Source organism: Danio rerio, chromosome 22, assembly GCF_049306965.1.
Source record: "Danio rerio strain Tuebingen ecotype United States chromosome 22, GRCz12tu, whole genome shotgun sequence".
NCBI classification, from domain to species: Eukaryota; Metazoa; Chordata; class Actinopteri; order Cypriniformes; family Danionidae; genus Danio; species Danio rerio.
The window spans coordinates 16,853,624-16,871,339 of record NC_133197.1 but is presented as its reverse complement, the minus strand read 5'-3'; the positions used below and the strand labels follow the sequence as shown (position 1 = coordinate 16,871,339).

The 17,716-nt window shown below is 36.4% G+C and overlaps 1 protein-coding gene across 5 annotated transcripts in view; it reads right to left on the bottom strand.

Moving 5' to 3' along the window:
• frem1b (Fras1 related extracellular matrix 1b) overlaps positions 1-17,716 on the bottom strand; it is a 73,818-nt gene that overhangs the window by 9,803 nt on the left and 46,299 nt on the right. For all 5 annotated transcript variants that reach the window (XR_012397400.1, XR_012397401.1, XM_009296245.5 and 2 more), the window contains 1 exon segment: positions 5,651-6,065. Coding sequence is in view for 3 of the 5 variants with exons in the window: in XM_009296245.5 (XP_009294520.1) it covers positions 5,651-6,065 (415 nt within the window). In the remaining 2 variants the exon portion in view is untranslated.

The following is a 17,716-nucleotide window of genomic DNA, read 5'->3' as shown; positions in this document are numbered from 1 at the left end:
TAATTAAACACACCGGATCAAAGTAATTGAGTCCTTCGGGCTTGATTGACATCAGCAGGTAGGTATGTCAAAGCAGGGCTGAAACTAAACTCTGCAGATCTGCGGCCCTCCAGGAATTTAGTTTGGCACCCTTGATTTACAGGTATTCATCCTCAAGTTGTTCCAACACAAAATGATATTTTAAAGAATGTTGTAAAAGATAAGTCATTAAATTCCATAGTATGTTGCATGTTGCTTTTTCCAACATTCTTCAGAATATTTTATTTTGTGTTTAACCCAAGAAGCCTTTTTTTAGTTGAGCCTTTTTAAATCAAACTGCACTTATGCTTCATAACCACTAGAGGGAGGCATTACACATCATAAACAACAAAACACTTATTTAACAGCCATTGCTGACAGTAATTTAATAGTTGTCTATTTATTCCTTCCTTATTTTTTTAGATTAGAAAGAAATTATATTAAAAATGTAAATACATGGGCTACATGTTTTTGTAATTGAATTTGTGTAATAAAAAAGTGAGGATAATTAATTATTAAAATATAGTTTTTAATTGACTTCTGTGAATAAAACAAACTTCGTTTATGAAAGACCAAGACTAACAAAGGCACTGTGTTTTATTACGGTAAATATTTCACATTTATTTTTTAGATTAAGTCACTGTAATTTACATATTTTAAAGGTGTATTGTTTTTTTTTAATGTCTACCTTTTTTGTAAATACAAATGTTGAGGTGTTTTTAGTCATTTAATTGCATTAAACTGTTGTATTTGATTATTATTAATATAAAGGTTTAAGCTAAAACAGTAAATTTATTTTTGAAATATTTTTATATTGATTATTTAATCGTAAATAAGTGATTTGCTAAGATAAGCTTTAACTTACACACACACACACACACACACACACACACACACACACACACACACACACACACACACACACACACACACACAGTGTTTTTGAGCATTATTGTTTACGAAAATATAAGTTTTTATAACATTAATATACTTAAAAATAAAACACTTTAGCCTATGTTTATACCATGGCCATGGTAATAAGACTTTAAATTGTTTTAACTAATGCAGTATAACTTTCTAATTATAACTTATTGCAATAAAAACAGTCACATGTATAACACAGTGGAGTTCAATGTTGAATACACTAGTCAAGCAGAATCTGCCTTCGACTTGATTTGCTCATCAAAGTCTCTGCATTGTCGGGTAACAGTATGTACATTTAAACAAAATATGACTCATTTACACCATTTAATTGAAACATTCTCCCTCTCTTCTCAGATGGCATGGCGAGCCAAATCAAAGGTTACCATGGGCTAGCTTTGGCCTGCGGGCCTTAGTTTGAGCATCTCTGGTATGTACAGTAAGTAAAGTGATTTAGATACAGTGATGACAATATGACTTTAAAATACTCTGATTTATGATGGATTTTTTATCCATTTATGTCTAATGAAGTAATAAATATTAAGATAATAATACAATTAAATAAATAAATTCTTTCAAAATTGCTAGGTAAAAAAATTGTTCACTCACTTAAAACATATATAAAAGCAACGCCATTTTACCTTTTTGTTGATGTGGACTATATTTTCAGCTAAAGTCGTGCGAGGAGAAGAACAGATATTATTATTTATGACCCTCCTGTCCTGGTATGTCCTCCTCTGGGGTCGCGCGTTTAGATGAGCGCGCTCCGCAGATTTGGCTCCAGTTTGCAGCGCGCCCGTCTACGGCAAAGAGTCTGTGTGCGTGACCCCGCGGGGCGCTAAGAAAGTTTTCGGCTGGTTCACCTGTGTTTGTTTGCGGGAGTGTTTTTTTTCTATGTCTCTTTCTCAAACAGAAGCACAGGGGTGGATGTGCTGGCCAGCGCGTTTGCCGCCTCGCTGACCGCTTCAGCGGAATATTAAATTGTGACTCGAGCCTCAAGAGAGCGACGCCATGACACGGTGAATGGCACCGGACCTGCACGAGCACCTGGCCTGAAAAACCTCTCTGTTTAACATGCAATACAACAGGGAGCGCTTTGTTAACCCGTTGCTCACCTGCTGTGCTCAGTGGTTTGTATGCAAGCCGTTTACCTGACAGTTCATGTTATCTAGTCAGAGCTAAACGAAAGACACCATTTTCCTCACAGAAAAGAACTAGGCTATATAGATTTTTAGGATAAGACACGAGTCATGACTTTATGATTGTTATCATCACAAAACAAACAAACAACCAAACAAAAAGCTATTGTACACGTGTTAACTGCCACATCATTTGTTCATTCATTGTGATTTTAAAGACTTTCAGAGGTCAGAAGTCTGCCATTTTTTGTGGCTTTTAGATTGTAGGCTATATTTTAGTTTAGCTATAGTGCTCTTTGACAATACTGTAAAAAAATCTAACATAATGTAATTTCATCACATACATACACATTTACCAGTTTTCTTGCAAAAAAACAAAAAAAAAAAAAAAAAAACTATTGATGACTCAACTTGCACTCCACAGATTTCTGTCCAATAAGATGCTTCCTCCCCAATGCCAACTGTTACCATGTTAAACTTTGACTATATAATGAATCAATATCCGGTTGTTAAGTCATGACATATGGAATATTTCTGCGTCCAAGCTGCTCAGTTGAATTGAGAAAATATTTGTTTATGACCCCTTTTTAGTCATATAACACATAAATTTTTTTGTTTTTATACATCATGTTGTGCACAACAGTCTCTGGACTTCAGACATCAATGTTTAAACAATTTATTAAAAATTAATCACTTTCTGGCCATCTGATATTAGCCATGGTTATTTATATTGCGATCATGATTTTTGAAAGTATCTCAGCACTTTATAAACATGTATTATTTACATTTGTTGAGCCTCCCCATAGTTTGATAAAGCGTTTGGACCCGGAAATTGCTTTGCAAGACGTCAGACTTAACAAGCAGATTGTTAATTAACTACAACTAAAACCAGCTAAAACCCCTTTTGTTACCAAAATAAAACAAATGCTACATTAAAAATAAATACATTTATAAAAACCTTTAAATTATTTTATTTTAATTAGTTACCAAGAAACTATCTATTTGTTTAATTTAGTTTAACTAAGTAAACTAAACTACCCAAAACTAAAATACATAAAAAAGGAATAAAAATACAGAAAATAAATAAATAAAATATACAGAATATACTAAATGACTCAACATTACAGGTCCCCATTTAATTTACGCAGCAGAATTTTGCAATCCTGAAAATGAGAATATTTGAAAATTACGTTTCAAAAGTCTTGAAAATGATACTTTTATCTATATAGTGGCTCTAAGTAAATTGCAAAAAAATTAATTGGGAAAACAATGAAACCTTCAACATTCATATTTCATTTTCATTCTGTTGGCTTCTTTCATGTCAAATCAGGCATAGCCCTTGTAACCTACAGTAATTGTTTTCGATAAGATTAGGTGCCGGATCAGTTTTCAGAGGTGCTGGATCCGGGTTTAGGTAAGAGGGAGGGTGGGTCAGTGGATCAGTCAGTCAGTCATTTAGTCAGTCGAGAACAGCAGGAGCAAGTGGCACTCGCGAGAGAAATCTGAGATCTGAAAAACAGTGGCCTCTGGTGGATTCGCGAAAACAAAAACGGCAAAAAAAACTTCTCCTGAACGTATTTGGTGCTCTCCAGAAATGTATATAGGTGTATGTAATCAGAATAAGCCTGAGTTAGATAAATTCCCCATAGGATTTTTCCATAGGCTTTACTATAATTGCAAATAAAAACCTCCGTGTTCAAACATACTTCATCATACTTAAAAAATATAAAATAAATAAACAGGGGGGCTAGTAATTCTGACTTCAACTGTACAAGTTTTGTCCATTAAGATAATTTTCACAAAACAATATACCTTGCATTACTATTGAATCCTAATTGCTGATTGGCCACAGATCTGTTTACCACAGACATTATTTAAGTGATGTAATCGGAATCCCTGCAAAAAAACACCATTGATTCTAGTTGCGTCCCAAATGGCACACTACACTATACAGTTAGACACTATGCACTTGACCATATAGTGTATGTTTAGTATCGCCCCAAATGGAACACTAATATTTTTTTGCTAAATGGAAATTCCAATCCTTTCCTTGACTATGTTTAATAGTTGATAAAATAGCGATAGCTCCGCCCTTTCTGCGGCATAATCAAAGATGTGACTCTTGAGTGTGTGAAGTGCTCATCATTCCACACTTCTGCTTATCGGTTGAATAAATGCCTCACCTAAGTATTTAAAGTGCACTTATTCTTCATTCATTCATTCATTCATTCATTCATTCATTCATTCATTCATTCATTCATTCATTCATTCATTTTTCTTCGGCTTAGTCCCTTTATTTATCAGGGGTCACCACAGCACAATGAGCACATATTTTACACAGCAAATGTAGTATTGGGAAACACTCATACACACTTATTCACGCCCGTATAGCGCATGTCTTTGGACTGTGTGGGAAACCGGAACACCCGTAGGAAACCCACGCTAACACAGGGAGAACATGCAAACTCCAAACAGAAATGCCAGCTGACCCAGCTGTGACTCGAACGAGTGACCTTCTTGCTGTGAGGTGACAGTGCTAACCACTGAGCCACCATGTTGCCCCTTGCACTTATTCTATTTAGGACAAAATAATATTTCAGAGTGAATGACCTACTTCAAATTTATACAACAAAATGCAGTAAAATAGTGCCTCAGTGGGCAATTTGGTACACACCTTTTGAGACGAAAGACTGGAATTGTTACAAATACAATGCTAATAAAATGCGGAAGTGCGCTTGTTTTTGGGACTGTTTTAGAACTTTTAATTTAGCTGCCCCTCGAAAAAGTGACTGAATAATAAACAGCAGAAAGCAGTCAAACTGCATGCTCTACAGACAAGTGCGTTCATGGCTATACTTAAAAAGTAGAATATCATCATAAGAACATAACCATATCAGTTTGCAACATCAAGCAGCATGACGACCTGCTTTTAACGTCTAGAAATCAATGGAAGTGGATGAGAACGAAAATCTCAATACAAAAAGATTTTAATGGCTGCACCTGCTTGTACACTGGAAAACCCAAAAAATTAACTCAAACCATTTGAGGAAACCGATTGAAAAAAACTATTTGAGTTCAAAAACTATGTACTTTGTATGTATGAGTACTGTGAACTTAATCTATTTGAGTAAACGAACCAATTTGAGCACAACAAAACCCAATAAATGAGGAGAACTTCAAACAACTGAGTACTGTAAAACCCAATAAGTTAAGGCAACTCAAACTGTTTGAGGAAACCGATTGCTACAAACCATTTGAGTTAAAAAAAACTATATGAGTACTGTGAACTTACTCCATTTAAGTAGAAGTAATGAGGTATAATAAACTTCAAAACTCTTTTCAAATGAATAGAAATTACTTTGTCAATTTGGGTTTACTACACTCATTTCACTTGATAAAGTTGACTGTTGGATTTTACAGTGTACATGAAGATTGATGTCAATGGTCAGTGCTTAAGAACCTGTTGCATTTCTTAAGAAAATGACATCGCCATCTTCTGGCCTACCATGTTTAAAACAGCATTTTTTCGCTTCCAAAGATCCCAAAAAAGTAGCCAAATGTTGTCAGCTTACCTGTATTGTAAAAACAGCCGGGTCACTCTTTAGCTGTCCGTACTCCAAATAGCCCTTGTTCGTTCCATCAGTGGGCTGAAAGGCGAACCTGTCGATCGTGGCTCGTCCATTCAGATGTTGGTAAGCTAGATCCATATTGTTGATGTCCAGTTGTGTGAAACGAGGCTTGGAGAGAGGCAATCCTTTAAAGAGCAGCTTTCCATACTGTGGGCTTTGAGTAACTACATAGGTGAGATTCTCTAGAGCTGTATCTGGATCAGTCAGTTTTAGCTCTTCCGTGGAGATGGTCTTCATAGAGCCCTCTGTGAGCTCAAGGCCTTTGTTGGTGCTCAGGGTTGGTGGGATCCGGTCACTGTGTTCAATGGTGAAATGAACTGTACCACTTCTGGAAGCTACACCGTTACTAATGGCAAAGCTGCAGGAGAGAACATGATTTGTGTCAGAAAAGATTTGAAGAATTCAGCTTTTTTGATCGTCTATGCATGTATTTGAACACGTTTTAGCCATATTTGAAGTTGAATGTTGAATCAGAATGTCTGATATCAGCAAACTTGTACAAGTACAGCAGTTAAATAACTGGTTTGCTATTTTGCAGATGTAACCCCGCCCGCCTGTCCTACACCACCCAACCCACTCTGAGGTGGGCGACTGTCCGCATGGGAGTGGGTCGCTCTAACAAGGAGGCATGGCCTCTTGTGTCCGTTGCTAGAGCACCTTTAGAGGTCAGAATACTGAGGCTAACATGCACAGCACTTCACTAGCAGGCCTCTGTTATACTCACCCCCTAAACCTTACTTCCATCCGGGTCACGGCACCAATGTTATCCCACCGGTCCTACACCACCCAACCCGGTATCAAACCGGCAACTATTTGCATGGGAGTTGACTGCATGGGATCGCATGGAATTGGCCTCCATTACACAGACACACTAATAAGAGTGTATTGTAGGTAATAATTATGATAGTTACATAATGATGACGTTAATAATTTGCACATCATGAGGCATAGAAAAGGGTACGTTGTAAAAAAAAGTTGACAACTTAAAATTGGAAGGCAACGTGCTGTAGTTTTTTTTTGAGTTGACTCAACTTTTAAGTACTTCACTTGACTCCTTTTAAGTCGAGCCAACTAAAAATTCTGTGCAGCAAGATGCTTTACAATTTTAAGTTGAGTCATTTTTTGTACAGTTTATAGAGAACTTAATTATAACTAGATTCTTAAAGTTTGAGAACAAACTTTGAGGCTGGCTTGTGAAAGCCTGACGGTAATAGTTTATTTAGTTTAAACAGTTTTAAAAAGTATGAAAAGATAGATAGATAGATAGATAGATAGATAGATAGATAGATAGATAGATAGATAGATAGATAGATAGATAGATAGATAGATAGATAGATGTTGTTAGCATGATTCTAGCATGAATTAGCATAATGTTAGCATGATTCTAGCATGAATTAGCATGTTGTTAGCATGATTCTAGCATGAATTAGCATGTTGTTAGCATGATTATAGCATGAATTAGCATGTTACTAGCATGATTTTAGCATGAATTAGCACGATTCTAGCATGAATTAGCATGTTGTTAGCATGATTCTAGCATGAATTAGCAAGTTACTAGCATGATTCTAGCATGAATTAGCAAGTTGCTAGCATGATTCTAGCATGAATTAGCATGTGGTTAGCACGATTCTAGCATGAATTAGCATTTGACTAGCATGATTCTAGCATGAATTAGCATGTGACTAGCATGATTCTAGCATGAATTAGCATGGTGTTAGCATGATTCTAGCATGAATTAGCATGTGACTAGCATGATTCTAGCATGAATTAGCATGTTGTTAGCATGATTCTAGCATGAATTAGCATGTTACTAGCATGATTCTAGCATGAATTAGCATGTTGTTAGCATGATTCTATCATGAATTAGCATGCTACTAGCATGATTCTAGCACAAATTAGCATATTGTTAGCATGATTCTAACATGAGTTAGCATGTTATTAGCATGATTCTAGCATGAATTAGCATGTTTTTAGCATGATTCTAGCATGAATTAGCATGTGACTAGCATGATTCTAGCATGAATTAGCATGTTGTTAGCATGATTCTAGCATGAATTAGTATGTTACTAGCATGATTCTAGCATGAATTAGCATGTTGTTAGCATGATTCTAACATGAATTAGCATGCTACTAGCATGATTCTAGCACAAATTAGCATGTTGTTAGCATGATTCTAACATGAATTAGCATGTTACTAGCATGATTCTAGCATGAATTAGCATGTTGTTAGCATGATTCTAGCATGAATTAGCATGTGACTAGCATGATTCTAGCATGAATTAGCATGTTGTTAGCATGATTCTAGTATGAATTAGCATGTGACTGGCATGATTCTAGCATGAATTAGCATGTGACTAGCATGATTCTAGCATGAATTAGCATGTAACTAGCATGAATTAGCATGTGACTAGCATGATTCTAGCATGAATTAGCATGTAACTAGCATGATTCTAGCATGAATTAGCATGTTGTTAGCATGATGGATAGATAGATAGAGGTAGATAGATAGATAGATAGATAGATAGATAGATAGATAGATAGATAGAGATAGATAGATAGATAGATAGATAGATAGATAGATAGATAGATAGATAGATAGATAGATAGATGGTGTAAGAGCATGAGTCAAACAAGCCAACCCCCGCCTCTCTACGATGTTCTGATGCTGAGATATAGCTGCTGTTATATCGTTGCTAGGTTAGTCTGTTTTGTTGCTATGGAGTTGATTGACAGCTTAGACTGATGATGTATCAAAGCTTCTTGCCCGTATGAACAGTTAAAAACAACCCCCATGTCTCTATCACACTGCAGCATGACAATATCAGTCTGAACCTCTTTAATGGCAGTCTATGGGACAGTTGCTAGGGTGCAGTATCTGGTTGTTAGGGTGTGGCTAGAAGGTTAAAAAGCCATCAGTGATTGGCTGCTTGCTAGACTGAGTTAAATGAGCTCAATCATTAGTCTGTAGGACAGTCTGATGCAGAGTTATGAGCTCACAAAGTTTGATCCCATGTAAAGTCAATGAGAGTCTTTTGCAATGGAAGTCTATGGGACGGTTTCTAGGGTCCAAAAGTGGTTGCTAGGGCGTGGCCAGAAAGTTCAAAGGTGATCAGTCATTGGCAGTTTAATAGTCTGAGTTAAATGAGCCCAGTTAGAAGTCTGTGTGACATTCTGATGCGGAGTTATGAGGTCACAAAGTTTGATCCAATGTTACGTCTATGGGATTTTTCCGACGGTCCCGGGACGTTTTTCGGGAAACCGAAAGTCGGATCAGTCGGAAAGGATATAGCAACTCGAGTCAGAATAGTTCGGAGGTCTGACCCGAGTTTGATGGTCATAGCTTGAAAGGTCTAGGTGGAGATAGAGTTTAATTTTTAGTCTCAGAAGAAGAATAACTAGACAGTAAAGTTCGTCGAGACAAACTTTGAGGCTGGCTTGACAAAGCCTGTTGGTAATAGTTTATTTAGTTTAAAAATAGTTTGAAAAAGTATAAGTAGCATGTTATTAGCATGATTCTAGCATGAATTAGCATGATTCTAGCATGTATTAGCATGTTATTAGCATGAGTGTAGTACAAATTAGCATGTTATTAGCATGATTCTAGTATGAATTAGCATGTTATTAGCATGATTCTAGCATGAATAAGCATGTTACTAGCATGATTCTAGAATAAATTAGCATGTCACTAGCATGATTCTAGTATGAATTAGCATGCTACTAGCATGATTCTAGCATGAATTAGCATGTTACTAGTATGATTCTAGCATGAATTAGCATGTTACTAGCATGATTCTAGCATGCATTAGCATGTTACTAGCATGATTCTAGTATGAATTAGCCTGTTACTAGCATGAATCTAGTATGAATTAGCATGTTATTAGCATGATTCTAGCATGAATTAGCATGTTATTAGCATGATTATAGTATGAATTAACATGTTACTAGCATGATTCTAGCGTGAATTAGCATGTTATTAGCATGATTCTAGCATGCATTAGCATGTTACTAGCATGATTCTAGTATGAATTAGCATGTTACTAGCATGATTCTAGTAAAATTTAGCATGTTACTAGCATGATTCTAGCTTGAATTAACATGTTACTAGCATGATTCTAGCATGAATTAGCATGTTATTAGCAAGATTCTATTATAAATTAGCATGTTATGAGCATGATTGTAGTATGAATTAGCATCTTACTATAATGATTCTAGTATGAATTAGCATGTCACATAGCATGATTAGGTGGTTGCTAGGGTATTCTGAGTGGTTACTAAGTCGTTGCTAGGCAGTTGCTGGGGTGTCCTGAGTGGTTGCTAGGTGGTTGCTAAGGTGTTGCTAGGCGGTTGCTAGGGTGTTCTGAGTGGTTGCTAGGTGGTTGCTAAGGTGTTGCTAGGTGGTTGCTAAGGTGTCCTAAGTGGTTGCTAGGTAGTTGCTAGGGTATTCTGAGTGGTTGCTAAGGCGTTGCTAGGGGGTTGCTAGGGTGTCCTGAGTGGTTGCTAGGTGGTTGCTAAGGCATCGCTAGGTGGTTGCTAGGGTGTCCTGAGTGGTTGCTAGGTGGTTGCTAAGGCGTTGCTAGGCAGTTGCTAGGGTGTTCTGAGTGGTTGCTAGGTGGTTGCTAAGGTGTTGCTAGGCGGTTGCTAAGGTGTCCCAAGTGGTTGCTAGGTGGTTGCTAAGGTGTTGCTAGGTGGTTGCTAAGGTATTCTAATTGGTTGCTAAGGCGTTGCTAGGCGGTTGCTAGGGTGTCCTGAGTGGTCGCTAGGCCCTTACTAAGGCATTACTAGGCCGTTGCTAGGCGGTTGCTAGGGTAATTTGGGTGGTTGCTAGGCAGTTGCTAGGGTACCCTGGGTGGTTACTAGGCAAGCCTCACATACATGCTTGATAAAACATTTAAACTAAGTAAGCATGTCTAGCAAGTTACAGTACTTGGCTAGTCAATATTAGCATGTAGCTAATCACTGCTAGCATGTGTAGCATATAGGAAGTTCCGTTTGCTAGCATGAGTCAAACGAGCCAATCTCCAAGTCTCTACGATGTTCGGATGCTGAGATATGGCTGTTGATGAATGGTTGCTAGGGTACTTTGTTTTGTTGCTATGGGCGAGGTTACAAAGTGCACTTGAATGTGGTTGGCTGTCTAAGTCAAATGAACCAACCCCCATGTCTCTATGACACTGCTATGCAAAGATATGCATCTTGGCCTATTTTAATGGAAGTCTATGGAATCAATTTGGGGGCGTGGCTTGTGAGCTTCATTATCATATTGAGATGCTCATTGGTTGTCTGAGTCAGATGAACCATCCCCCAAGTCAATAGGACAATGCTAAGCAAAGATATGCATGTAGGCCAGTTATTAACATCAGTCTAGTATGAATTAGCATGTTACTAGCATGATTCTAGTACAAATTAGCATGTCATTAGCATGTTTCCAGTATGAGTTAGCATGTAATTAGCATGATTAGCATATGAGTAGCATGTTGCTAGCATGATTGGCATGTCATTAGCATGTTAGAATTATAAGCATTTGATAGCACAGCTAATTACTGTCTATAGGACAGTTGCTAGGGTGCAGTATGTGGTAGTTAGGGGTGTGGCTAGAAAGTTAAAAGGCCATTAGTGATTGGCTGCTGGCTAGACTGAGTTAAATGAGCTCAGCCATTAGTCTCTATGACAGTCTGATGCTGAGTTATGAGCTCACAAAGTTTGATCCCATGTAAAGTCAATGAGAGTCTTTTGTAATAGAAGTCTACGGGACAGTTGCTAGGGTGCAGTATGTGGTAGTTAGGGGTGTGGCTAGAAAGTTAAAACCTCATCAGTTATTGGCAGATTGGTAGTCGGAGTTAAATGAGCTCAGCCATAAGTCTGTAGGACAGTCTGATTCAGAGTTATGAGCTCACAAAGTTTGATCCCATGTTAAGTCAATGAGAGTCTTTTGTAATGGAAGTCTACGGGACAGTTGCTAGGGTGCAGTATGTGGTAGTTAGGGGTGTGGCTACAAAGTTAAAAGCTCATCAGTTATTGGCAGATTGGTAGTCAGAGTTAAATGAGCTCAGCCATTAGTCTGTAGGATAGTCTGTTTCAGAGTTATTAGCTCACAAAGTTTGATCCCATGTAAAGTCAATGAGAGTCTTTTGTAATGGAAGTCTACGGGACAGCTGCTGGGGTGCAGTATGTGGTAGTTAGGGGTGTGGCTAGAAAGGTAAAAGCTCATCAGTTATTGGCAGTTTGGTATTCGGAGTTAAATGAGCTCAGCCATTAGTCTGTGGGACAGTCTGATGCAGAGTTATGAGCTCACAAAGTTTGATCCCATGTTAAGTCAATGAGAGTCTTTTGAATGGAAGTCTATGGGACAGTTTCTAGGGTCAAAAAGTGGTTGCTAGGGCGTGGCTAGAAAGTTTAAAGGTGATCAGTCATTGACAGTTTGATAGTCTGAGTTAAATGAGCCCAGTTAGAGTTCTGTGCGACAGTCTGACGCAGAGTTACGAGGTCACAAAGTTTGGTCCAATGTTAAGTCTATGGGATTTTTCCGACAGTCCCGGGACGTTTTTCAGAAAACCGAAAGTCCAATCAGTCTGAGGAGATATAGCATACCGAGTCAGAATAGTTTGGAGGTCTGGTGTGAGTTTGGTGGTAATAGTTCGAAAGTTCAAGGAGGAGATAGATTTTGATTTTTAGAGTCAGAAGAAGAATAATAATAATAAGTTTAGAAAGGATAACAGTAGTCTGGCTTTGACAAGCCAGCCTAATAATATAAACTAGATTCTTAAAGTTTGAGAACAAACTTTGAGGCTGGCTTGTGAAAGCCTGACGGTAATAGTTTATTTAGTTTAAACAGTTTTAAAAAGTATGAAAAGATAGATAGATAGATTAGCATGTTATTACCATGATTTTAACGTGAAATAGCATGTTGTTAGCATGATTCTAGCATGAATTAGCATGTTACTAGCATGATTTTAGCATGAATTAGCATGTTGTTAGCATGATTTTAGCATGAATTAGCATGTTACTAGCATGATTTTAGCAATAATTAGCATGTTGTTAGCATGATTTTAACATGAATTAGCATGTTGTTAGCACGATTCTAGCATGAATAAGCATGTTACTAGCATGATTCTAGCATGAATTAGCATGTTACTAGCATGATTTTAGCATGAATTAGCACAATTCTAGCATGAATTAGCATGTTGTTAGCATGATTCTAGCATGAATTAGCATGTTGTTAGCATGATTCTAGCATGATTTAGCATGTTACTAGCAAGATTCTAGCATGAATTAGCATGCTACTAGCATGATTCTAGCATAAATTAGCATGTTGTTAGCATGCTTCTAGCATGAATTAGCATGTTACTAGCATGATTCTAGCATGAATTAGCATGTTGTTAGCATGATTCTAACATGAATTAGCTTGTTACTAGCTTGATTCTAGCATGAATTAGCATGTTGTTAGCATGATTCTAGCATGAATTAGCATTTCACTAGCATGAATTAGCATGTTGTTAGCATGATTCTAGCATGAATTAGCATGATTCTAGCATGAATTAGCATGTTGTTAGCATGATTCTAGCATGAATTAGCATGTTACTAGCATGATTCTAGCATAATTTAGCATGTTGTTAGCATGATTATAGCATGAATTAGCATGTTACTAGCATGATTCTAGCATGAATTAGCATGTTGTTAGCATGATTCTAGCATGAATTAGCATGTTGTTTGCATGATTCTAGCATGAATTAGCATGTTACTAGCATGATTCTAGCATGAATTAGCATGTTGTTAGCACGATGCTAGCATGAATTAGCATGTTGTTAGCATGATTCTAGCATGAATTAGCATGTTACGAGCATGAATCTAGCATGAATTAGCATGTTTATAGCATGATTCTAGCATGGATTAGCATGTTACTAGCATGATTTTAGCATCAATTAGCATGATTCTAGCATGAATTAGCATGTTGTTAGCATGATTCTAGCATGAATTAGCACGTGACTAGCATGATTCTAGCATGAATTAGCATGTGACTAGCAGGATTCTAGCATGAATTAGCATGTAACTAGCATGATGTTAGCATGAATTAGCATGTTGTTAACATGATGGATGGATAGATAGATAGATAGATAGATAGATAGATAGATAGATAGATAGATAGATAGATAGATAGATAGATAGATAGATAGATAGATAGATAGAGGTAGATAGATAGATAGATATATAGATAGATAGAGGTAGATAGATAGAGGTAGATAGATAGATAGATAGATAGATAGATAGATAGATAGATAGATAGATAGATGATAGATAGATAGATAGATAGATAGATAGATAGATAGATAGATAGATAGATAGATAGATAGATAGATAGATAGATAGATGGTGTAAGAGCATGAGTCAAACAAGCCAACCCCTGCCTCTCTACGATGTTCTGATGCTGAGATATAGCTGGTGCCATATCATTGCTAGGTTAGTCTGTTTTGTTGCTATGGAGTTGATTGACAGCTTAGACTGATGATGTATCAAAGCTTCTTGCCAGTATGAACAGTTAAACACAACCCCCATGTCTCTATCACACTGCAGCATGACAATATCAGTCTGAACCTCTTTAATTGCAGTCTATGGGACAGTTGCTAGGGTGCAGTATCTGGTTGTTAGGGTGTGGCTAGAAAGTTAAAAGGCCATCAGTGATTGGCTGCTGGCTAGACTGAGTTAAATGAGCCTAGCCATTAGTCTGTAGGACAGTCTGATGCAGAGTTATGAGCTCACAAAGTTTGATCCCATGTAAAGTCAATGAGAGTCTTTTGCAATGGAAGTCTATGGGACGGTTTCTAGGGTCCAAAAGTGGTTGCTAGGGCGTGGCCAGAAAGTTTAAAGGTGATCAGTCATTGGCAGTTTGATAGTCTGAGTTAAATGAGCCCAGTTAGAAGTCTGTGTGACATTCTGATGCGGAGTTATGAGGTCACAAAATTTGATCCAATGTTACGTCTATGGGATTTTCCCGACGGTCCCGGGACGTTTTTCGGGAAACCGAAAGTCGGATCAGTCGGAAAAGATATAGCAACTCGAGTCAGAATAGTTCTGAGGTCTGACCCAAGTTTGATGGTCATAGCTTGAATGGCCTAGGAGGAGATAGAGTTTAATTTTTAGTCTCAGAAGAAGAATAATATAGAACTAGAACCTAAAGTTCGTTGACGAACTTTGATGTTGGCTTGAGAAAGCCAACGTGACTGCGTCGGGGACTCAAAGGCAGTTGGCAGGAAGCACAGCGGTTGATAAGTGGTTGCTAGGCGGTTGCTAAGGTGTAGCTAAGGCATTCCTAGGTAGTTGCTAGGGTGTTCTGAGTGGTTTCTAGGCTGTTGCTAGGGTCCACTGGACTGTTAATCGGAAGGCCTCATTTACATTTTTGATCAAATAGAGAGAGAGAGGACTGATTTGTTCAGGTTGTTTAATGCAGATCACTATAGTATAGTTAGTATTTATAGTATATAATATAATCTGAACAAAATTACATTATAATAAATATCATATAAAGAAAAATATTAAATTAAAATACTAATGAAACAATAGCACATACATTTAGTTAATTTGTCTTTTATTTAATCAGTCTTATAATTTTTGCAGTTAATATAGAGTACAGTCAATTTACAGTAATTTGCAGCATTATATATATATAGTTATAGTTATATAGTTATAGACAGTTTACAGGAAGAAAATCGCATTAAATACAATATTATAGGACGTCTTCATCACGTGGTTAATTCTGACCAATGACGTTGTTCCACCCCACTGGCCACTAACACAATGTTATAATCGTAATATTTAGTTGTCATCACCTGGGTGATTTTATTTTTTTTTTTTGGTACAGCATAGGCCAAAAGCTTGGCTTTCATTGTCATTATCACAAGTGAGGAGAAGGCTCTTTTGCGGCACAGAATATTGTTTTGAAAGAAATATCTGAAGTAAACTTATGTTTTTGCCAACATAAAAGGGGGATTAAGAAATAATCCTTATAACCCTAACCATAAATGTGTGTATGTGTTATATATGTATATATGTATGTATATATATATAAATACATATATACAGTTGAAGTCAGAATTATTAACCCCCTTTTGATTTTTTTTTTCTTCTTTTTTAAATATTTCCCAAATAATGTTTAACAGAGCAAGGAAATTTTCACTGTATGTCTGATAATATTTTTTCTTCTTGAGAAAGTCTTATTTGTTTTATTTCGGCTAGAATAAAAGTAGTTATTAATTATTTAAAAACTATTTTTGGGACACAATTATTTGCCCCTTAAAGCAACCATCGTTATACAATAACATGCCTAATTACCCTAACCTGCCTAGTTCACCTTATTAACCTAGTTAAGCCTTTAAATGTCACTTTAAGCTGTATAGAAGTGTCTTGAAAAATATCAAGTCAAATATTATTTACTGTCATCATGGCAAAGATAAAATAAAGAAGTTATTAGAAATGAGTTACTAAAACTATTATGTTTAGAAATGTGCTGAAACAATCTTCCCTCCATTAAACAGAAATTGGGGAAAAAATAAACAGGGGAGCTAATAATTCTGACTTCAACTGTATGTATATATATGTATATACACACACTTTATTTTCACTGTTTGTAAATAATTGTTCTTAACATTTTTGCTTTAAAACATTATAATACTGTTTGGATTTTCCACCCATAATAATAAATTGTGAACATTGCAGTGTAAATTGCAATCCAGACGTTACAGAGAGAAATTAATGCAGCAACAGCAGAGCATATTAAGGGGATATAAAAAATCTCCATACATTGTATGTATATATATATATATTCACTATTTTAAAATACATTTTCTTTGCTGTGTGTTTGTATTGGTTATGATGCTGTTTGGATGTTTTATTTTTGCACAATAAATAAAATGTGATTGAAAAGTGCAAACATTGTCTTTGTTAGAATTTACACGTGATTACAACGGTATAAAGACGTTCAGGTCCGACCGCACCGAATGGAAAGAAATTGTAGGTTTTGAAGATGGATTATTAGTTTTGTGGCAAGGACATAGCTGTTTTAGAGGGTTAAATACAGATGAAAAATAAAGTTAGAATGATTTTATATTTAATATGTTTATTGTATAATATACGTGAATGTTCGCATGGCTTTCATTTTCATTATCACAAGTAGAGGAGTCAGCACGGATAACTCCGGATATCTCCGCCTCTTAAAGGAGCAGTGCCTCTTAAAGGGCCAGTACTAAATTACAAAGGGCTCAAAAATGGTTCTCTGGCGCCATTTCGTGGACACTCTGACAAGCTTTTTGTTTGAATTTTACAAATTTAATATAAAAAAAAATATTTATAGGAAAACTGTTATTTATAATTACACCAAATAAATATGATAATTATCTGCAATTTAAAGCGCATCTTTTGGCCAAATTTGAGGATTGTATACTTTTTTATATGCCCCAAATACTCGATACAATTTTTTAATTAAAAAAATTTTTATTCAAAAACTACAAATCTTATCGGCATGAGGACATACAGCAACCATCTCATGAGCAGTAGGCAGCTTTTGACCAAATTTGGGGCTTTTAGAATCTAAGCCCTGGGAGGAGAAGCATTTGCTTTTTTAAGTCAGAAGCCGGAATAATAATAAGAATAATAATAAGAATAAGTTTAAGTAGCATTACAGTATGTTGGCTTTCTCAAGCCAACATAAAAATAATAATAAGTTTAATAGGATAACAGTAGTCTGGCTTGCTACACAAGCCAGCCTAATAACTAGATTCTTAAAGTTTGAGAACAAACTTTGAGGCTGGCTTGTGAAAGCCTGACGGTAATAGTTTATTTAAACAGTTTTAAAAAGTATGAAAAGATAGATAGATAGATAGATAGATAGATAGATAGATAGATAGATAGATAGATAGATAGATAGATAGATAGATAGATAGATGTTGTTAGCATGATTCTAGCATGAATTAGCATAATATTAGCATGATTCTAGCATGAATTAGCATGTTGTTAGCATGA